The following is a 22896-nucleotide window of genomic DNA, read 5'->3' as shown; positions in this document are numbered from 1 at the left end:
CCGTTCATCCGCCTGTCGGTGGCTGTCTGTCCGTCCGTCTGTCTGTCTGTAACTCCTGCCTGTGCGTGGACGCCGCAGGACGCCTGACATAGCCCGACTAAGAAATGCATTTGCCTTTACAAGTGGTTGCGCAGCAGCTACCTGGCAGAGACTGCTTGGCTCTGACCTTTGGGCGGGACGGGACTGCTTTCGAATTATGTTCGCCGAAACACTTTAATAGTGCTGGTGGCAGCGCTGACTTCCTGCTTCTAGTTGCATGTACTCGCTGCACGACGAAGGCGTGGCGCTATGTTTCTGCGCAGGCTCTCGCACGCGAAATGTCGCTGGAAAGTTCGCTGCATGCAAGTGATCCTCAATGGGGCGCTCGCGCCATTTTAATTTTTTTTTTGAGAAAATGAGTCGATTTGGCCCTACAAGTCCCCTGTATACAGGGACGGCTTTGATCAAGTGCAATTTTCAGTAAATGCCGATAAAATGGTTTATTTTGATGTTAAATGTCAACTTTCCCACGGCACGCCTGCCAACATCGACAGTAGAGTGACATGGAAACCAGAGACAGACCAAGCTCGGACTTAAATTCAAGGCTTTATTCCGTCCGAATGGAGTATCTATGTACGCACACGAATCATGAAAGTGTGTGAGAGAGTGAAGAGCAGTGAGAAGGTATCTGTTTTCAATGTCATGTAGTCATCTGAGAAATGAAAAAAAAAAGCCTTGACCCACTAGAAGTTAAGATGCGCAAGTTCCTTCGTGAGGAGTGCTATCGACAATACGCTCACGCATGTATCTCCTATTTTGTCATTGCAGTAAACCTCTTTCTGTGTTTCGCGCCGTTTCTGGTTTCCTTAAACATGTACCAACCGGCCTCAGTATCCATGGGCAACGCTCGAGAAACAGCGCGAACAACAGAACAGACATGAACTCTTTCTTGTGTACTTCCGCCGTATTGGCGCACGAACAATAAGGTTAACTAACTACGCGTTAAAAAGCGATGACAAAGCACGGTCGTGTTTAAAAAGAACTGCAAGCCTGTAGTGTCTTTCTGAAGGCATGACCGATTGAGGTCGTATTGTCCGAATGCTTTATACTCTAAGGGCCTTATGTCGTGCACTATAGGCTTATATATATAGGGCGCATCAGGTCTAACTCCTTTTCGTTGCTACCGTCTTCTTTCGTTAGGCATAAGCGGCCGACCAAGTATACTTGGCCTTACCTCCCTGCCGCCTCGACTGTTTTGGCAAAGGTTGTGGCAACCACCCGGAGCCAAACTGCGGCCATAATCACGTCGTGTGCGCTGACTCTGCTTGAGTCACTTTAAATCCTTCTCATTAACGCAGTTCTGTTCTCCGCATTGGCCTTCCCCGACGGAAAAAGTTTCGCTCCTGGCGAGCTTCGCCGCGCTCTCTCCGTCGCATATTTGTAGCTGGTATCGCTCTGCGACGTGCACTAATGCGAAACTAAACTGTGCTCGTCCAGCGAGCTCTCCGGCGGTGCCGCATTCGGCTTTTCAGTATCGCTTGCTTTGTTTACTTTCCTGCGCACCGTACGCGGCTAGGCGGAGTGGAAGTGCGCGCGCGTGTCTTTACACGAAAAAGAAGTTATATGGCGGAGTTAAAAAAAAAAAAGAGCGCAATCTCATTTTCCAGAGTGGCCCTACTGCGAGCGACGGCGCGCTTGTATGGCGGCGGTACACCGTCCCTCGAAGGTCGAGGTATGCGAGCTGCTATGGAAACAGCGCAATGAAAGCGGCCTTTAAGGTTGGCTGCAGCAGGGCCCCGCGCCGCCCTCTTGACGATTCGTCTCGGCGCCGGACCTACAGGCTGTCGCGGAGAGTTATGTCTACGGCCGAACCTCGCGCGCATAAGTGTAGTTCTAACGGACCACCGCTATACCGCGGCGAAATGAGGTGAGATTCAGCGCACCGCGGGGGTGATTACGAGGCGCCGTCACTTTGCTGGGCCGCGTCAGGGCCGGTGGTGGCGCGGTCACCCATAAAGGGAAATTGAGGCTGCTTTCGCGTGAAATATGCACGCTCAAAGTCCCCCCCCCCCCCCCCCCCCCCCGTTTTCACCGAGCATTTACGTGAGCCCGTGCACACTCGGCCTGTATAATGTGCATTAGTGTTGGGCCGTGCGGTGGGTTTCTTTCTTTCCTGCTCTTTTGTTTTCACTCATTCTCTCCTCTCCGGATAACAGTTTCCCGACGCGCGCCCCCAACGAGGAATCAAGAGAGCTTTGGGGATCTGCATGCTTATGCGTTGGCCCTTTTTGTAGAATGCAGCAATTTTCTGGAGACGTAGCATGCATAAATATCTTTGCGCGTCGGGCATCTCCATAGAAAGCACGTTGTGTTTGCCGCCTGAAGCACGCTTTTATCGTTGAAGCAAAGGAATGAACAAGAGATAACGAACTGTTAAACACGCAAGCAGTTTCGAGTATCGTTCCTTTTTTTTAAATTTCGGAAACTTCGCCGGCGAGTTTATATCAGACACCCGTGAAATTCCCTCTCGCGAACTTGCCCGTGCGATTTCTACATTTTGCGAGGGTCTACACAAGAATGCATATTTCTTGCGTTTCACGTGCAATGATTGGGCGCAAAGCTTGCTATAGCTCACGCCCGTCACGACTATCGACAGACGCCCGTGCAGAGCGTACTTTATGTCGTGTTTTAAGCGTGATTTATTTATATTCCGTTCATTTAGTATTTCTAATTACTGTAAGTCGACAGAGGCACTTCTCATTATAAAAACGGAGATTTTGGCAGGCGTCTATAGACTGTTTTACTTCGGATATGTGGACGCTGCCATGTTAGGCTGTGAAACCGATGGTTTCTTGTTATTGCATATTGTGACGTGAACTTTTAATAGAGCCATCAAATATCGTGTGCGCGTACCCAACTGTTTTCATGCGTATGGGTGTACCGTAACACCGTTCGTTCAGTTGTTAAAGATGCAAAACACAAAGGCTAACAGCCCCGCATAGCGGCACTGAACCCTCCCCTGTAAAATAGTTTATATAGCGCTGACGTCTGCAAACGGTTGCATTCTTCACCTCGTTGTAGTATACACACAGGGCATGCCTCACTATACAGAAACTGCAAAGATGCCCCAAGAGTGGTCAAAATATAAACTATATTATAGAGGCGTTTTAGGGCCGCCATGCTGGGCTTTTGTGCTTAGCGTATTTTAACAACTAAATGAACTGTGACAGTAGACACAAAAGAAAATGAAAGTTGGGCTAGTTGAATATGCAATGTATACGTTCAAGCGCACGAATGAACACAAAAGAAGAGAAAACAAGCGCATTGTCCCATCTAAATGATTTATTGGAAAAAGTTGAATATATAAGCAGGCAATCAAAAACAACGCGTGCGTGTTGTTTTTACACACGAAAGCGATGAACTTGGTGCAAACGATGTTTAGTGGCCTTATTTATTCGCATCGCAATATACAAAACAAGAGAATACCGACTAAGCAGCTCAAGGGGGTGGCGCCCATATGTCTTAGGTAAAATAGTCTATACGCTCCGACGTATGTGTCATTTTTTTCGTATCCGACCAATTGCGGCGTTCAAACCCGGTGAAATTCTATTGGCTGCTGGGACTGCCATACGCCACGATTAAATATAAAAAACTCCCGAGCATTTCTCCGAGGGTGAACATGGTTAAGTGCGAATGCACGGGGTGATGCTATGAGGGGTATTTATTAATTCGCACTATTATATTTATTAATCACACTATGGTGCCTTTATGGTGTAATGGTTCCTGGGAATCGCAATTTGATCACACGGGGGAGTTTACGTTTACTCACTGGCGAATGCCAACGGATTTTGACTTTACTCCCCCTCACGACCCGCTCTCGACGGGAGACTGAGAAAGAAAGCGGGCGCGCGAGAGAGAGGGGTGCGCGCGCAGCTGCAGCGAGCGAGGGGAGCGGAGGAGCGAGTGAAGGGGGAGGGGGTATAGGGCGCGTTACTGACACCGATATCAGCGTCGCGTGCGTGGCTTATTCGGTAGAGCGTCGTGCTGCGGCCCGCCAAGTCCTCTTTCTTTTAAAGATAGAGAGAAGACTGCGGACGCCGCCGATGGCGGTGGATTGTTTGGGGTCGCTTATAGAGTGTATTCACACTTAAAAGCGTCGTCGCCATCGGCATTGGGACTGTGTGGTGCGGAAGCACTTCTCATTCGTGCAGGCCGTTCCACGCGCTCGCCGCGCAGCCGCAACGCACTTGCCGCACCCAAGCGGCGGGTGAAAGAGCGTCGCCAATCGGCTTATTTGTCCCCCGCTTGCGTGCGGCAGGGGTCCCGGCACGGTACGTGCGTTGTGGTTGTGCGGGTATCGCGTGGAACGGCCTTAAACCACGGACTTCGTAGTACCTACACATCGGCGAGGCGAACTGACATAGACCAGAGGTACGTGCAGAAGCCGAGCGCGTATTATAAACACGTAGAGCTTGGCGTTCTGAAAACATCGAAATGGTGCTATCGCGCTGCGTAAAAAAAAAAAAAAATCGAATCAGGTGCCGCACAATTCGTGGCAGTTATTTATTAGCGCGAAAAAGTAAACCAGAAGCTTCTGTCTCGCGTTCACGAGTGGGCGGAGGTCGGGGTCGATCGCAGTTTGCCCGATGTTAAAGGGACCCACAACCATTGTTCTAGGTGGCCATTTTTCTTAGCGCGAAGGAAATCTTGGGCGTCAGTGAATCTGATCCCGGAATGGTAAAGTAGAAAACGTCGCAAAACACGTGCAGTCAGAGTTTATATATGTGCAACCAATATGAAGTCGTGTATGCCCACGTGCTGCAAACAGTGAGCGGGCAGGAGGCGGTTCGCGTTCGAGGGTGGTGGTTTGCGGCGCATGCGCCATGACTCGACTTGTTCCACTGTCGGGTGCGACGGCAGTGCCGCTTCTGACCGTGCTACTCCTTTCACGTCGTAAGCAGCGCTGAATCGAGCGGGCCTGGATAATCATATACATACTCTAATATTGAGAACTTGCACGCACCACATCATTAGACTACGCGACCAGGTTCAGCCAAGTGATGGACTCCATATTCCATAGTCCAGATTCAAGTATCTTCCGCTAGGCTGCGCAGCAAGCCGGTTTTGATAATTTCAAGCAGGATATAAAGATAAAAATCCTAGTCACAACGCGAAATGAATGCTGGAATATGTCACTGATTGATTGATTGATTTGTGGGGTTTAACGTCCCAAAACCACCATATGATTATGAAAGACGCCGTAGTGGAGGGCTCCGGATATTTTGACCACCTGCGGTTCTTTAACGTGCACCCAAATCTGAGCACACGGGCCCTGGAATATGTCACTATATTTCACGCTCTTCTCACTTTTATTATGATTTAGTCGCACGTTCTGGCCAGTTGTAGGTCCCTTTAAGTGGGGGGGGGGGGGGGGGTATAATGAAACTGCGGCCCGCGTTGTTAGGCTGCATTGTTTTTCTTTTTCCGCTGCTTATTGGCGTGTTGTTGCCTTCCGCTTCTGGTTGTCATTAGATCACACTTATCTATTTTTTTTTTAGCTTCGTTTTTCTTCTTAGCCCTCTCTTTTCGTATCTGCCGCAGCTTTGTCGGAAGAACGTGGCTTCTTTTTTCTCTCTTTACGGATGCGTAGTCCCATCGTGTTCTACCCCGCTGTCCGTGCTTCATTTCTCGCCACTTCGCGGTGCTGCCGCCCACTTGTCCAAGTAACGTCGTCTACCGGAAAGTGAGAGAGGGGTTGAAATGCTCGAGTGGCAGGGGCGGGGGGGAGGCCGATGAGACGCCCGGCCGCGCGTTGATTAAAATTGTCCCCGAATGAAAATGCGCTCTCGCGCGTTTCTGGCGCCTCTTGCGCGAGGTTGTGGTGGAGAGTGGCGGCGCAGCATTGACTCGCGGATTGTAGCGGCGAAGCAGCAGCAAGAGCGCCGGGGCGCGCAAGCCAGTCTCCGAAAGCCCCCGGCTGGGCCCTCTTCCTTCATTCCGTTTTAATATATCACTGCGCGCGCTCGCAGGAGGCGGCCGAGTTCCTGCGGCGAATTGCCGTTGTTATTGGAACGCGCTGCTGTCAGTCGTAGTATAATTTTTGTTGTTTTCGTTATTTATTTATTTATTTCTGAAAATTGTCCATGTCACGCGTGTGCACGAGCGTTTTTCGTGAACGACTTCCCAAAACAATGCTCCCTTGTTTTTGCATATGGCGTTTGTCTCGGCAGTGACCTTCGTTATATTCATGAGTTCACATCTCGGGAAGATTTGTCGAGCTGTATAGAAGTTGTTGCCTTAAATAGCGAGCTGGAGGTGCATCGTTTCTCATTATTTTCGAACGCCCGCGCGTATTGCCCAGTAATTTATAACCTCGCTTTCGATATTTCTTGCGTTCGACGTGTAGTGCTCGGTCGCTTTCACAAACATAAACAGGAGTCATTCGTTCTCACTGAAAGATTTCAGGAACTAAAATAAAAGCAGGGTCCGCAAGACACTACGGAATCTCCCCGCTTATACAAATCGCTCTCACGAAGGTGTTGCTTTCGTAAAAGGGAAGCCGTGTGAGAGAGAAAAAAAATAACGAGCATAGAAGAGGCTGCAGACGGTGCTGCGAATCCTCGACAGTGCTTTTTTTTATTGTTCTTGTAATACTAAGTGGCACTTGAACCGCGAGCGGGGTCCCGGGTATACGGACGCGCGTCAGTTGTGTTCTGAGCCACATGCGTCACGGAGCCGGGACACGAGTATAGGAGTATGCGCGCGCTGGTCGTCGTACGTAGATAGTCGACAGAATGAGCTGCAGGCCCACCAACCAGATATAGCATCGTCGAGCGGGAACTGAAAAGGACGCGATACAAAGCGAGCAGCAGCATCATGGCCCGTTCTAAAGGCTTCCACCGCGCGGCGCGAACTTATAACGATGCAAATACGGGGAGAAAAAAAAAATAATGGAGAGACACGCACGCACGACCAAGATTGCGCGCTACCCGTGTGTATGTGTGTGTGTGAGCGTGCTGGCGTATAGGAAACACGGGAAAGTTTGGCAGAATGCTATTTCGCCGATTTCTTTTCTGTCGAACCCGGGCCGACCGAAACTGCTGCGCGCCGGGGGCTTTTTTCCCGTGGTGCAGCATCCGTCTTTCCGAACAGGCTGCCTTGTTGCTCGTGCAGTGTACCGATACTGCGCAAAGACTTGATTTGTTGTGCTCGTGTCGTGTTCGGACGCCGTTTCCGATGGGCTCTGGTGTAGTGTGCCCCTGTCTGGGTTACAAGAATAGACGAGCGGGGAGCTTTTATTTCAGGCTCAACAACTGCTGGTCGGCCGCGCATGCCGCTTGTCTCGTTTCTCGAGCCCGAATGGTTTCGAGAAGTGGCTCGAGTGATGTTGTCCCCGCAGCATGCAGATTATAGTCCATCGCGCCTCAGCTTTACATCTGTACGAGAAAGGTGAAGGGGCAGGTGGCCAGATACAACGTACTTGACTTGTGTTTTGGGCCCGTTGTATCCAGTACTTTCTGCTGTTAAGCGGGCGTCGAAGCAGGCTTGCTTTGCCGTTATAGGTTTTATTGGGTTTTCCATCTGGCACGAACTGCTCTTCGCGAGATACCTGCATTCTAATGCGCTAACGGCAGATGCTCCAGCGCGGAACGTGTGTGTATGGCCAATCGAGAAATCGGCCATCCGCTACGTTGCAGATATCGAAAAATGGGTATAGCGCTGGTCCCTCACGTTTTCTTTCTTACCGGCATAGTTCCTTGTCTCTGTGTCACCAAAATGGATGGGCTCTGTTTCGAGGCGCCTCACTTCGTTTACTCCAGGGAGATGTCACGGCACATTTTCTTACATACGTGACCGGTCGGGGGAATTCACTAAAGCCGTGTGATTTGGCGTATCAGTTCTCGTTACTTAAGCTGTACCGCGTGTCGCAGTAGCCGAATGCCGCCTGTAGACGATTTTGCGCAAAACAGATGGGCGCCGCCACCTTGGGCTGTTAAGTGAATGTTTTCTTATTTTGTAAATCATGAGGTGAATGAATTAGGTCAGCGCACGTCGAATGCACCGACCCAACCGTTTTCATGCGTCCACCGTATGGTACTGGGCGTTTATTTGGGTGAGATACAAAACGGCAAGGTTAACAGCCCCATATAGCGGCACGGAGACCCATCCGTAAAGTAGTCTGTAGACCTATTGCATGTTTGTAAACAGGGCTGGGCGTCATCGACATACTAAGGCGCCTGTAGCGACGTCGTGGCGCGTAGGCTCCGCCCAGCCCAAGGCTCACTACTGTCCTCTCTGACCACGTGACAACTTGACACAGTAGCTTCAAAGCTGCTTCCGAGCACAGCGCTTCGGGTGCGTGGGAGCGAGCTATGACGGCGAGGTACACCGACGCGCTGTGCTCGGAGGCAACTTGGCAGCTGCTGCGCCAGTTGTCGTCAAGTGGTGTCGTTGCAAGCGCCTCAATATGTAGACGGCGCCTACCGCTGTTCACAAACATGGAATAGGTCTCGCAGTTATTGTGGACACGTGTGCATCACTAATTGTTTATCGCCTCGTCTCGTGGATCCCGCTGTGGCTTTCTTTTTTTTTTCCCCTCACAAGATCACCCACTCAGTTTCGGCGAGGTGGTGCGCGCGGTGATCTGCAGCGACCCCGTGTGTGTGTGTGTGTGTGTGTGTGTGTGTGTGTGTGTGTGTGTGAGAGAGAGAGAGAGAGAGAGAGAGAGAGAGAGAGAGAGAGAGGAGATAAGCTTGTACGCGTACGTCCGGGAGGTAGAACCGTCTAGTTTGCTTTGCTCTGAAGAGACGGCCATGTTCGTGACGGGGTGTTTTCACGGAACCGCGGCCAATTAGAACTGTAACGAGACACGGCGCCCGGCCGGCCATGGGAGAATCTCGCTGGGCGCATTTTTACGAGGTCGGGGCGACGCGCACGCCTGCCCCGACACGAAACTTTTTTTGTTTGCTTGTTTTTGCTTCTGTTTTGCGTTCTCGGCGGAAAACCACCTCGAGCAGACACGTAGGCGGACGAGTGCTTTACAAACCTCCCTCGAAGTGCTTTCATTCGATTGCTTTATTTATTTTTTTCCACCGTGTGCGCCGCTGATGGAACAGGCCAGCTGATGACAGACACTGGCTGCATTGCCCTGGAGGCCGATGCGCTTTGAAAGGCGGCCATTTTTGGCGAAGTGGGAATCCAAAAACAAAAAACCTCGAAAAAATAGTTTTGTGGGCTTCCTGGCTCGCTCGTTTTTGGTGGCTGAGGCGATTCCACGTGTGTGCTTTTTCTTTTTTCTTTTTTTTTTTTTTTGCTCATATCAACTTATCTCCCCCTCGTTCTCCTCAAGTCCGGGGTCTCCTTGCACATCCGAGGGGGAGAAGAAGTTTGGAGAGGCGGACGCTGGTTTGCGGCGCTTACGTCGTCACGCGGACACGTTGCAGCCTTGTCTTTTCATGGTATGGATTTGTTCTGCGGATTTCTGCCGGTTATGCCGCCTTCCTCGCCTCAGTGGCTGCGTCTGGACCTCGTGGTCCGAGTTTACGCATGTGCGACAGCAGTGCATCGCATTTCGGCCGCATTACATTTCCCTAATTCGGATGACGCGCGGTAAGGCTCGCGAATATTGCTATTACGCTAAGACGTAAAGTGCCAAGCTTGGCTATTGCGGGAGTTACTGCGGTTGGTGCATTAGCCGCCGATGGTGACGACATCTTGGGCAGCTCCAGACGCTTGACACCATTGCAAGGTCCCTACCCCCCAAATCTGATAGCGTGTGGTCGTCTCATCCAAGCACGTTAGCGCCCGTCCTGAGCCTTCCGACCGATTCGTCGCATTGTGAGCGCTCTGTTTGGTCCCTAGTCGTTCTATATGACTAAAAGGGCTCTACCGCTATGTATGCCGTCTAAATTATTGTCTTACGCCCAAATTACACCCGACGTTCAGAAATTCGATAGGTTCGCACCTGGTGCACGACAGAACTTTTCGTAATACAAAGGACGCCGAAAGGAGGGGGCCCTATCACATATCGTATTGCTGGAGTGTATTTCGCTGTCGAACCAATAATGCGCGATCCTTAAAGACTCAGCATGATGGCTGTAAGAAGGCGTGGATTAGTTCGTTCGACAGCTTAGTCTGCTTTGACAGCGTAGAGGGCACCTAATAGGGCGACGTCATTGAGTTGTCGTTTTAGGTGCAGAAGTATAGTGCCTTCCTTTTACCTTCACACACATTCCCCCCCCCCCCCTTTTTTTTTCTCGCTCTCTTTCTCTGTCAAACAAGGTTTCTTTCTGCAAGGATAAGACGTAATAAATATAGGAACACAAGGAGCATATATCTTTAAAGAGCTAATATTGGCAGTGAAGTGCCGCACCATTCCTCGTTGTCTCTTTTTGTCTTTAAAGATGACCTAAGTATTACAGTCAACTAAAGCCATGGGGCCCTCAAGCCGGTAAACTTCTTTCGTCAGTCATGTACTCTTGATCGCACAAACGACCGTAAGAAGCGCTGAAAAATGATCGTCAGAACCGCTGGCCCGCGTCGTGCGTTTCGCGCTTCTGTGTTAAGCGAAACTTCGAATAAATTCTCCTGCGCTTTAACGGCGGCCGCGCTACGCCCTATAATTTCGCCAGTTTTTTTCTCCTCACATTAAGGTGGCATTTTTCGTCGCGCGAGCAGTTTCAAGCGAATGTTAGCTGCAATTATGTCTCCTAGGTGTAAGTATCTATGCGATGTACGGGGACTTTAGTGGCCCATATGGCGACAGTTTCCTTAAGTGACATGGTCGAGTTTGCACGAGATTTCCGGCACATAAGGAAATATTAGTTTTCTTTTTCGTTGCGCGTGACGAAATTCATTGCCACGGAGATCGGCCGTGCAGAGGTAGAAAGTTCAGAACTTGCCTCCCATGTTCGACGTGACAAGCGAGATTAGCATACACGCCTTGAAAATGCTTTTCACGTCGCGCGAAAAAAAAAAAGGAAGATAGAAGAAAACAAAAAAGGAGGAAAGGGGGAGTGGCGTTATGGTTCTGCGGGTGGCGCTTCGTGTAGTTTTCATGTTCGGGGTTATTAATATTACCGCCATTTCTTATATCTCTCTCGTCACCTCTCGCGCTCCGCCGGTCTTATTCGCTTATCTTGCTGGCGTATCGGTCTCGGAGCGAAGTCAAGTTTGCGACTCGAGCGAGACGAGGTCAGAATACGGCGTTTTGCGGTGAAAACACGACCGTACATATAATGCACGCATCAAGCGTTTTACCCATTGCCTCGAAAGGACCGTCGGCCCCGATTTGGTTGGGTTTGTGCGCGCGTGTGTATGTATTGGTATTCTGTGACACGCCGTGGACGCGTTGGTGATGACGACGACGCCAGCGTTTGTTCGCGCGCGTTGGGCTCGCTTCTTTTCCAAACCGTCGACAGTCGTGTTTAGTGCCCCCCCTCCACGAATCAGATTAGCGTATACGCGCGTTGCGATCGTCGTCGGTCCCTGCTCTCCGCCCGAGGTTGGTGCGCGTGCGCTTTCTTTTTTTTTTTTCCTTTGCTTTGTATATTTTTATTTTCAAATCTCCGTGCAGAGGCCGCCTGCTCTCAATCAGGCAAGTGACGCCGGGCTCCGTCCCGATTTGCATAGATTCGGCGCGCCGCCGTGCAAATTAGATTTCAATTGCGTGCGATCGGCTGTGTAACGGGGCTTCGATTCGGCCGCGCGTATCCTTCGCGCGCACTGTACTGCGTTTCTCTTCATGCTCGCGCTTATGCACGAGAACACTTCGGCGCCTTCTCCTCATTTCAGTACAACTCTTGTATTGAAAAAGAAATTAACAGGCAACATACAGGACAAAAAAAAAAAGGAGCAAAATTTCAACGATTGGTCCCTTAGCACGATGACATCGATATTACTGCGCTCGTTCGGTTATTTGTGGCCGAATTGATCATAATTGAGGGCCGGGACGTGAGCAGTGTATTGCTGCGTGCCGTCAGTGGTGCGCTATTCTATTATTCTAAACTTTTTTTTTTTGCAGCATTTCCACCAGAAATGATTTGCAGGTGAATGTGATGTTCCGGACGGGCAGTTTCTCGTAAATATGGTAAAGGTATAATTGATCATCACGCCTTGTCGAGGGCCCTGCCGCTGTAGTCTAGTGGCTATAAGGTACTCGGCTGCTGACCCGCCGGTCGCGGGATCGAATCCAGGCTGCGGCGGCTGCATTTCCGATGGAGGTGGAAATGTTGTAGGCCCGTGTGCTGAGATCTGGGTGCACGTTAAAGAACCCCAGGTGGTTGAAATTTCCGGAGCCCTCCACTACGGCGTCTCTTATAATCATATGGTGGTTTCGGGACGTTAGACGTCACATATCATCATCACGTTGTTGAGGGAATTAGTTGAGCGTCGCAAGTGTGTGAGCGTTCTTAAAGGAGAGAAAAAAAAAAAAACACGTATCGAGTTTGTGTACTCCCTCACTCGTCGAGAGGTCTGTTCACGAGCAGCAGATTATGCTATTGCGCGATTTCGCTGTTATCAGCCACGATAAAAGTTCTCGCTTAGGTGTGGCGTTTAAAGCCGTGTTCAGACTGCGTGGGCTACGTAGGTATCCTGGGAAGGGATCGTAATTAAGCGTAAAAGCAAGCAACGTAATGAGTTTGTTCGGACGGTGTTGTATTTAGCGTAAATTACGTAACGTTTGAGGCGTAAATGTTGGTGGGCCCGCGACTCTTAGGATAACTACTGATACTTGATGCGACCACGTCCGTCTTTGCGCGAGACGGTAACCACGTATATATCGCGACTCTTCGCCAACACGCTTCACATCTGCCGCGAGGCCTTCGACTCTTCCTTGGTGCCTGACTCAGGTTAACATCAGGCTAACAATACCTGGAATCCACAAAAAAAAAGCAGAAAAAAAGCAGATGCTTAAGAGCAGATACCTGCTCTTCAGCAGCTCGCACTGCTCCTGTTATGAGACGTACCAAGGGTGTATACACGTGTACACCGACGGCTCCGTCATACAGAACAGTTCAACGACATCTGTTGTGATACCTTTAAAAGCCACAACAAGCAAATTCAAGACCTCCCACCTTACGACATCGACGGGAGCGGAGCTCACAGCTCTACGTGCCGCATTGCAAATCATTTGTGATCAACGACCACAAAAATGGACCATTTTCAGCGATTCCAAAAGGCGGCACTGCAATCCCGTCTATTACCTTTACGCTGCGGCCCGCATGAACAACTGGTGTTCGAAATTGCAGGAGAAACTCATCATTTAACTGAGAAAGGACATGAAATAGCCCTTCAATGGCTTCCAAGTCATTGTGGAATAATTGACAGTGAAAGGGCCGATCGAGCTGCCCGTTCTGCTCATACTGAAAACAATCAAATATCAATTCCGCTCTCCAGAACTGACGCTGCACGGAAACTCCGCATGCTTTCTCGCGAACACACCACGCCCCAATGGAACAAGCCACATTGCACGCACGCATGATTATATACCCTAGACCCAACTATCAGTCGTCTAGTTCCTCCAGGACTTCCCCAAGGAAACGCTACTATGCTGTGCAGGTTATGGTTGGGTGTAGCATTTACCAATGCATACGCGTTCCGCATAGGAATGGCCGACACTGCAGTCTGTGATTATTGCAGCAGTGACGAAACAACTGGGCATGTTCTGTGCGAATGCCTGCAATACTTACTGCTCGCAGAGACAGTTGCTCTGCAATGCACTAGACCAACTGGAAAAGCAGACTACTTCGAAAGAAAGAATCCTGCGCTACTGACAGAACTTTTATTTCGCAGAAGACGGCTGTAACTCGCTCCTGCGCTTTCTGCCGTCATCGTGACATCGCTTTGAGGTTGTGGCCAGTGACTGTGCGGGTACACGACCGCTGACGAACCGCCTATTTTCATTAGCGTTGTCTGTGTTCAGCACATTGAAGCGACTTATTCGCATTGCCCGAGTTCGCGGAGACTTTCACTTGGTTTCGGCCCGCCCATGCCGGCATGGTGAAAACGCGAGGGCGCTTACTGTGTGCACTGACTCCGAGTTGAATTTGCCTCTCTTAACAGCCTCTATTCGTTTCATAATGCTTCGCTTTTACAGTGGCGTATAGCCGATATAACTTGTTTTCGTGATCGCCGACCGCGCCGAGCATTGCAGTGCAGCATCGGCAGAAGGCGATCGCGGTGCAGTTACCCTCCCCGTTGGCCCCTTCATTGCCGGGCGTTACGCGATACGACACTAATGTCAGATGCGACTGCAGTCTGAACGCGGCTTTATTCCTTTCGAAAATAATTATATTACGTGATCTGCCCTACGGTGTTTGGGTTGCTTTTGCAGTGCGGTGGGCTACGCCGCTTTTGATCGCAAGTTTGCCGAATTCTGCTTAGATATGATTCGTGTAGTTTTGTTGTGCGTGATTTCCAGAGTTGCGTTTCTAAAAAGTGGTCCGAGTGTGACAGTTATATAGTAGCGTATATTATGTTGAAGAGCCCCAAGGCAGCCTTTAAAGATGCGAAGGACGAGTACGTTATTCTCTCCCAGCGTGGCGCCAGCAGTGTGTTCATGTGACCTCATGAGGAAGTAAGCTCTCTATTGTTCCGTACACGGGGGATTTCATAGGTGAATCATATTCTACGCTGCTTGGTCATGCAGTGGCATGCCCTTTCTGGCTTGTCTCGCATCGTTCGCCTTGTATCGAGCGCTATCCAGTTATTTTACGGTTCAGCGCTTCCGACTATGCAAGCAAAGGTAACAGTGTAGCCGAAAAGTGCGACACCCTGATAGGCTGAATGCTCAGTGCTTTCTCTTTGCACGTGTTTTATGAAGCAGTAAGTGGCGAGGAGGAGGAAGCACCTGTGTGAAGTGTAGTGAAAGCAAGAAACTACACTCTCGTCTTTCAACTCGGGGTTGTTTAAGAGCCCTTTAATACGCACGAAGCATTTGTGGACGCAAACCGCAGGTCGAACCAAAGTGTGTAAAATGCCTGTAATTGTTTTCGCGACAACCATCGCTTGAAGGGAATGAAAAAAAAAAAAGTCACAGCTTTGCCGCAAAGGCGAAGCAATGAATGCGATAGCAACAAATTGGAAGGTGACGCGCAGAATGGCATGCAGATCGAAACGTGCCCCGCGTTTCTCACGCACAAATGACGCATGAGACGCACTGACGGGTACAGATGAGCGCGAATAAGTGTCTCAGTTATTACTTCGCTGTGTGTGAAAATCGCGCCCTTTTCGCAAACGGAGACTGTGCAACGATTGCAGTGACTTTTGTGCGCTCGGTAACTACAACATAATCTTTTTGGGGAAAACCCAAGGCCAGCCAAACTGTACGATTGTCCCCACTGCGAGATAAGCAAGCTTACACGTGAGCGTCCACCGTGCACCACCTTTCCGCGGGACAAAGTATACGCGTGGGAAATGAGAGCCCGCGCCGCCGCGCCGTGACGATGCGGCGACGCGTGGTCATTGCGCCATCTTGCTGGTAATGCTGAAATAAGGATAGCCCCCCCCCCCCCCCTGAAATGGCCATCACTAGCGTTAAGTGATAGATATAAATAGCTGTGGGAACGTGAAGAAGTTGTTCCTTCGTGGCTCAGTGGCTGATTCCTCGCATTCGCAATTCTGAGGTCCGACGTTCGATTCCGCGCGTCGTAGTCTTTTTTTTTATTTTTCTTTCTTGCGTAAATATATATATATATATAATACGGTGAGTGATGGCGGCGGCATAATCCAGCCGAGTGTCCATATAATTTCTACCGCAATAGTAAAGTGCGCTTCCTCGCACTACACTGTGCGTAGTGGCGCTGTTGTCGGGTGAGTACCTTCGTTACTGCTTAAATCTATCCATTTGCGTGGTGTAGCCTACAAATGAAGGTGCGAAATAAACGAAACGCTTTGTTTTACGGGTTGTTGCACAGTGGTTAGCAGCCCACATCATGTGGGCCATTACATCGTCAGTTCAGGTTTTGAGCTTTGTCGCGATTTTGCGTCGCGATAGCTGTTTTTACGACGGCAGTCGAGCCAAACGTTCCGTGCGCAGGCACATTCGGTCACAGCGACGGCGTCCTTCAGCCGTGAGCGATGAATCGGTGCTGTAATGTGGGGCGCCAAAGCCGGGCCAGCGCGGCCTTAACGTGCGTAAGTGTGGGACGCGAGCTGGCGCGTATACTGCACCATAGACGCGCCTGTCGGTATTGGACCTTACGCGAAGCGTGGTCCATCAACTCTGGCGGTTGACGAAGGACGCGGAACCCGTGCGGCACATGCGCGCGCTTTACCGTTGTCGCCGGCGCGTGCGTGTTGCCGAAGAAAGATGGCGAAGAACGGAGGAGGTACGCGGAGCAAGAAAACACGAAAAAAAAAACGTGGGGCAGAAGCGGGGAGGGACGAAATTTAGGAGTGCCCGAGGGGGACCTCCGAACGCAACCCATATTACTTGGGGCCCGCGTATCTCGCCCGAGGGCTTGCTTGCTTGTGTGGCGCGTATTATTTGCTCCGAACCTACGCGTGTGTGTGTGTTCGTGTGCGCGCACACACGCGCACAGCGCCTCCCTCTTTTTCTTCTTTGCCTCGTCGCCCGACGCCCCGAGATAGGATCCCGCCGGTGAACGGTGGCACCAACGCCACTACTATACTAGTACGTCTGTCTGTCTCTCTTTCTCATATATAGAGATATACATCAATATATATATATCACCGGCCGCCGCGCCGCCACCCCCCTCCCCTCGACCGCCCCCGATCACCGAAATTGGTTTCCTTCTCTCCCTCTACTGTTCCTCGCGCGCGCGGACGGAAAACAGCGACATGACAGAGCGGGCGTGCGCGAGTGGCAGCGGGGAGGGAAGATTGTGGTGCGCCGGGCGCCGAAAGGGGGAGGGGGGAAGCGAAATCTCATATCGAGGGGCAGCCGCCTATATGTATAATGGTAATAACAACAACAGCGCGGCGTCGGCGAGCGAGGCACGGAGGCAGAGCTTCATTCCGTGTTACCCGATCTCATTTTACAACTGGGAGCCTCGAGGAGAGCGCCGCGGCCAACTATCGTCGCTTCCGCTGCTCTGGGCGCCACAAAGGAAATGCAGAGGCGAGAGATCTTCGTCCACGGCAGGAGTGCGAAGAGAGGCTGTGCAACATGGCGGCGGGCGGACCAGGGTCTCGTCGCTACGGAGGAACAACACGGGCCTCGGCGATGTAGCCGCCGGCTCCCCTGGACGTCGGAAATTTGGACGCGCCTGTATCTCGCACCAGCGGCTGCCGTAGGAAAGATTGGTCGATCCTGCTCGGGGCTGCGCGTCATTGTCTGGCCCGAAAAGTGCGCCAGCGCACCTTTCGATCCTTCACTGCATTCAGGATGAGCTCACCCCCCCCCCCTTTTCCATTCTGTCTCAGCAAAATAAAAAAAGTAATGATAATGTGGCGTACCAAAATGAGTCGCACTCTCCTCCTGCAGTCCAGACGTTTTCTTTATTATTATTATTATTGTTATTATTATTCTTTTTTAGACCTCGTTGTGTACACCCTGTCTTCTTTTTACGAACTTCTTTTACACACCAAGATGAGTGACTGTTTTGCGGTGTGGACGGAATTGAAGTTTTTTTGACAGGTGTGTGGTACGTAGTTGGACAAGGCGTGCGGGATATGTGGTTGCAAAAAGGAGTGAGATTGAGCGGGTGCCTCACCTTTCAGAATAGAATGGTCGCAGTGACTGTGTAGTGAAGATTTTTTTTTTCACTCTTTACTGTTGATTGGTCAGGATTCCTGACGGCTTCCCTAGAATAGTGAGGCTCGTACGCACGTAGGATTGTGTTCGTGCTCTTTACTTATGTATTTATTATACACAGCCGTTGCTTCTACTGCAAAAAGAGCGTTTAGTTTGTTTCACTGCGTAAATATACCGCCACTTTTTAGTAGAATATTGTTCCTGTAAGGTATTGCTCTGGACGTTCAGCAACTTTCCTAGTTATGCTTCCTGCCACCGTGGCGGCAAATATAACCAGTAGAAGCATATATGACTCACGGGAATTTGTGTGACCACCGTAGCAGGTGCTCGACCGACACGCTGGCATCCTGCCCAGCGTCACGAACTTCTTCACTTCACTGTGTTCAGGGTAGGTAGCAGTCGCGCTCGGTTGCGCATGTCTCACTAGTTCGTTATCCTCTTCGCGAAGTAGGCCGCAGCTTGCAGATCTACTGTTTCGTTCTTAAGTCTTAGCGCGTCAAAGTTGCACCTGTTGTGCGTATTGTGCAACAAGAATGCCGTGTTGCCCGTCCTCAGTCACGATCTCAGGCTCTCCAATATCATTGCCGGAATTCCAGGCTTTCCAGTTGCATTGCCACTAAAAAGGAGTCCACATCCCTCCAAAGTAATACTAAAATTTACCCTACGTGCTCCCTCGACGAACCTGTGAATACCACACTAATTTCTCTCATGCGTCTAGCGTGGCGATAAAGGCCTGAGCACATGCACCCGTGGCAGTGCGTGGCATTTTGACGTGGCGCTGTGCTCTCTCCCCATGAAGAAAGAAGGCGCGCAGCTTCGCCTAGCCACGTGGTGGTGGTGGTCGTGATCAGATAAGGTACAAGACGCTTATTTCTGCTAGGGCTGCAGACATATGCCCCGACTGGGAGTAATATGTCTCGCCTTGCCTCGTCATTTGTGAACGTCCCCACGCAGCCAGGACTCCTAAACAGTGAATGGATGTGTATTCTTGCTACACTGAGATCCGCATGAACAGCGTGGGTTTGTGTCGTGGCGGGCCCAGTCTCCTCTGTGAGTAGGAGTCCTGGGCTATAAGGGACTTTGTGTTCGTTTCTTTAACAAATAAAGTTTTGTCCTCCTGCAGAAGATTTTCAGTGTGCACGGGTTTTACATCTCGTGAAAACAATGCAAAGCAGCATAAATCCTTTTAAGCATATCTCTTTTGAACACGGGCTGATCGTCCGATAGTTGTGTAACAGGACATACCCTACTTTAGTGTAAAGACTGTTTGGTAATTAGCATTTTCCCCTCTGTTCGCAGGTTGTTCGGCACGTCGGGTGCCTGCTCGGGCTGTGGCCAGATGATCCCGGCCAACGACTACGTGATGCGGGCTGCGCAGAACGTCTACCACGTCAAGTGCTTCGCCTGCGTCAAGTGCCACAGCCAGCTGGTGCCTGGCGATCGGTACAACCTCGTCAACGGGAACGTGCTCTGTGAGCAGGACTGCCTGAAGATGCTCAAGGGCTCCCCGGCCACAGTGCGCAAGGGCAAGGTGCGCGCCGCCATCAAGGTCTGATGACGACGCCTCTCCTCCTCGAGCGGCCGTCAGCGAGCGCGCACGCACCTCCTCCTCCCGAACTCCCAAGGCCCCCTCCCGACCCTCGCCCCGGACCGCGACCCACTGCAGCGTCTGCATCCCGTGCTCTTTCAACCCGGGTCCCAGGGGGAGGCCGCAATCAACGGCGGCAGCAGCAGCAACCTACGCACCTCCCCTGCCGAAGCTCTGCTACCACAGCCATTTGACGTCACGCGCCGGCAGTGTGAGGAAAGTGAGGGCCCGTGGGAGCAACACAACACCTCTCGGAAAGCCATATAGTTGAGTGCTGACGGTTTACGAATCTGATTGCTATCCACCTGGGGGAGAGTGTGTCATCGAGACCGCTGACGAAGAAGGAGGGCAAACATTAGAGCAGGCCCCATTTACGACCCGTGGCCGAGTGTGACAATTAGTTCAGCAGTGGTGGGTCGCAAATGGAACAAATTTTCTAATAAAGAAATTTGGTGGTAGGTACCCACTTTTTGGTCAATGAGGAGGATCGCCAGTAGCCCACTAAGCTATGGGAACCATTCAAGGAGGTTCAATGCTTGTCCCGTGGTAAAAAATCGGGGACGCATGCGTCGCAGCCGTTGGTGAAGGAGGACATCGGGCGTTGTTCACTGTCGGTCGCCGCCGCCGCCGTCGTTTGTGAGGCCGCGCGGCTTTGTCTGTTCGGGGTAGCCTGCAATAAGAATGCCATCCGGCGGTTGTTGAGTGGGCGAAGCCGCCGACAGAAGACGAGAGGGAGGAGGAGAATCACTGCGAGACGCGGGACTGCAGCTCTTGAAAGCAGCTGGAGAAAAAAAAAAAGAAGAAAGAAAACACCCCTTCATCAGACATCCGCGAGACATTCTGAGCTTATTATTTCATGCTTTCTCTTTTAAATTGCTTTTCTCTTGGCTTCCGCATTTGTTTTGTGGTCTGGAAATGAAAAGATTGTCCATCTTATTCCTCGTGTACTTTTTTTTTTGTACATATGTCTTTACTTCTATCGTGAGACCTAAGATCTGATCCGTGCTTGTAATGTCAGTCCAGCAGCGAGACAGGAAACAAACAGGCGCCACTCCATTTGTCGCAAGCGGCTGTAGTTCCATGCTTTGACTGACAAAGATACAACAGGTTCGTCAAGAGTTCGCGTAGTCTGAACACTGGGACCGCTATGCAACTACAAAAGGCAGGAAAGGTATTTGTTGAGGCAGCATTGGGTCGGAAGAGAATGTTCGATCACGTCAAGGTGGCACATTTAAGATTCGCTGGGGCGACAGTCGTGCTCCTCGCTTTCTTCGGACGAGAGTGGCTAAGGAAGGATTCAGCGAGTTCGGGTAGGCTCCATGCAGAGAAGCCAACCTCAACACTGTATGGTCGGCAGTTAAGCCGTCGCACATTCTTGCGAGAGCAGACTGATCTTGCACGCGTATTACGGAGGAATTCCGGGGGAAAAGGGAGAGAAAAACACCAACAACACGCCTACGCTTTCTTTCTGTGTGCCGCATTTTGTCATCCCAGCTGCCCATATTTTTTTATCCTGTTTTTTCTTTACATGTAGTTACATGCGATCGCAATGTCCGGCGTGAGCGAACTTCGCTCACGCGACCACTTGGTAGTTCGGTATCAGTATTTTATGTTTAGAGAAAGAATGGTTGTAAATTTTTGCTGGCAGAGCAAGGCACTGCAATTTGTCGAGTCCCGGGGCAAGGGGGGGAGGGGGGGGGGGTGATGAACATTCGGCTGATCTTTTGTGAACTTAAACAACCGTTACCACGTGCTTTGTGCAAAAAGTGACAGGGGAGAAAAATAGGGGCTATGGCAGAAGCAGCGATGCATCTCATTGAGGCGCAGTTTTTTTTTATTTTAGTGCGTTTACTTTTTCTCTGACTTAAGCCTTGTATAGCACCGTGACGTTTCCGCATAACTTTTGCGCTCCCTCACCCGAAAACCAGAGCCACTCTGGTTTGGACACGTTGCTCGGCCTGGCCGAGCCACCGCGACCGTCATTGGCCGCAGGTGTTGCCCTCCTCCCGTGCTATATATAAATATACATATATATTATATACATTGAGACAGGAAACAAGGATCGCGATGCGCTCTTTCAAAAAGAGCGCCACACCATTCAAACCACACACGTACATGTGCGCGTCGTGCCCACTCGCACATTCACAACACTCCGTATTACACACTTGCGCATCGCGCTAAGCTTTTACACACATAACAACAGAGTGAAGGAGCAACAGTTATTGCTCCATGGTGGCTGGGGCAAGAGCAGAAAAAAAGCAATATGGCCGAAAACGAGTTGTCGCATCTTGTGAATACCGTGCGTGAAAGTGCAAAAAAAAGCAAAAAAAAACGCGATTCCTCTTTTTTTATATATATAATGTATATCGTCGCTGTTCTCTTACTCTTTCTTTTGTTTTTTATGCGTCATAATTTTTTTTCACTTTCGTAGAACATATAAGTTTTTGCTGTTCTCTCCACATGAACGATGTAATGAACTAAAAGAATGTGATGACAAAAGCAGTGATTCAAGCGTGCTCATCCAGCCCCTGCAAAGCTTTACAGATGCTTGTACATGACATTTTTTTTTTGCATTTGATTTACTAGAATTGTTTGGCCTTCAATCTGTCGTTTCTCCTACGCTTCCGATGGCGAGGAACTGACTATCTTCCTCCGCCTACAGGAGGGCACATGGATGGCGTCACCTTCCTTCCGCCTTTTCCTTCCGTCTGCATCATTGTTTAAAGACCACAGTCACTTTACTACTTTGTCCAATGATTATTATCGTCTGTCATTGCTACTTTGAATCTGCCTCTTTGTTTTTTTTCTCATTGTGTCCCTTATTTAAGAAGAGGCAGCCACCACTTTTTTATTGTCTTCCTTCTCGCCTTTTTTTTTACATTTGTGATGTCATTATATAAATATATATAAATAAAACATTTTATTTGAAATAAAAGGTTCGACTGCTGTGTAACACGCCTCCGTATTTGTGTCTGACCGTACAGAGCCGTCCCAGCAACTGCTGGATGGCGGGACAGCGGACACAGATGCTGTCAAGCAAGCTGCAAATTTTTTTGTGGAAGTTTTGAGGTGTTAAAACTGCCCACTGGCTCTTTTTGCGGTCTCCTAAGTTGAAAGAGTATGTAGGACAGTTCGCACGCAATTGACCGGCCCCAGATACCACGCAGCCATGAAGACTGCGCAACAGGATACAGTTGGGGTTTGTCTGCGCCGTTTGCGCAATACCGTTTAACCGGTGACGTAAACGTGACCGGCCGAGATAGCGACGCCGTGTGGTGGTATAGAGCTCAGACATGTGTTCACCTAGTGCATTATTCATTCGTGCAATCATTTATTCCTCAAGGACCCCGCAGACGATGGAGTGCTACATGAGTAGTGGGATTTAAAAAGTTGAAACATTATGAAGATGAGGAAAACGCATTCATTTTTCCTCGTGAAAGCAGGTGTGCAGGTGATGGCAGCGATGTCTTAAGGAGGCCGTCCCAGTATACAATTGAAGAAGGGGGAAAAAATGAGGATAATCTGAGCGCGCATTTAGGGGCGAACGACATTTAAGCGATGAACTATGCTCGTGCCAGTGGTCAGATATATTGCGCGAGTACGAGGGCAC

At 50.3% G+C, this 22896-nt stretch overlaps 1 protein-coding gene across 1 annotated transcript in view; it reads left to right on the top strand.

Annotated features, from left to right (window-relative positions):
* Positions 1-22239, top strand: part of LOC119162154 (LIM domain only protein 3) — a 35013-nt gene extending 12774 nt beyond the window's left edge. The window contains exon 3 of the mRNA XM_037414625.2: positions 18998-22239. Within this exon, the coding sequence (XP_037270522.2) occupies positions 18998-19253 (256 nt within the window). The 3' untranslated portion in view covers positions 19254-22239. The remainder of the gene's footprint in view (positions 1-18997) is intronic.
* The last annotated feature ends 657 nt before the right edge of the window (positions 22240-22896 follow it).

The sequence above is a fragment of the Rhipicephalus microplus genome, chromosome X (assembly GCF_043290135.1).
Source record: "Rhipicephalus microplus isolate Deutch F79 chromosome X, USDA_Rmic, whole genome shotgun sequence".
In the NCBI taxonomy this organism is placed as follows: domain Eukaryota; kingdom Metazoa; phylum Arthropoda; class Arachnida; order Ixodida; family Ixodidae; genus Rhipicephalus; species Rhipicephalus microplus.
This window is presented reverse-complemented; position numbering and strand designations above follow the sequence as displayed.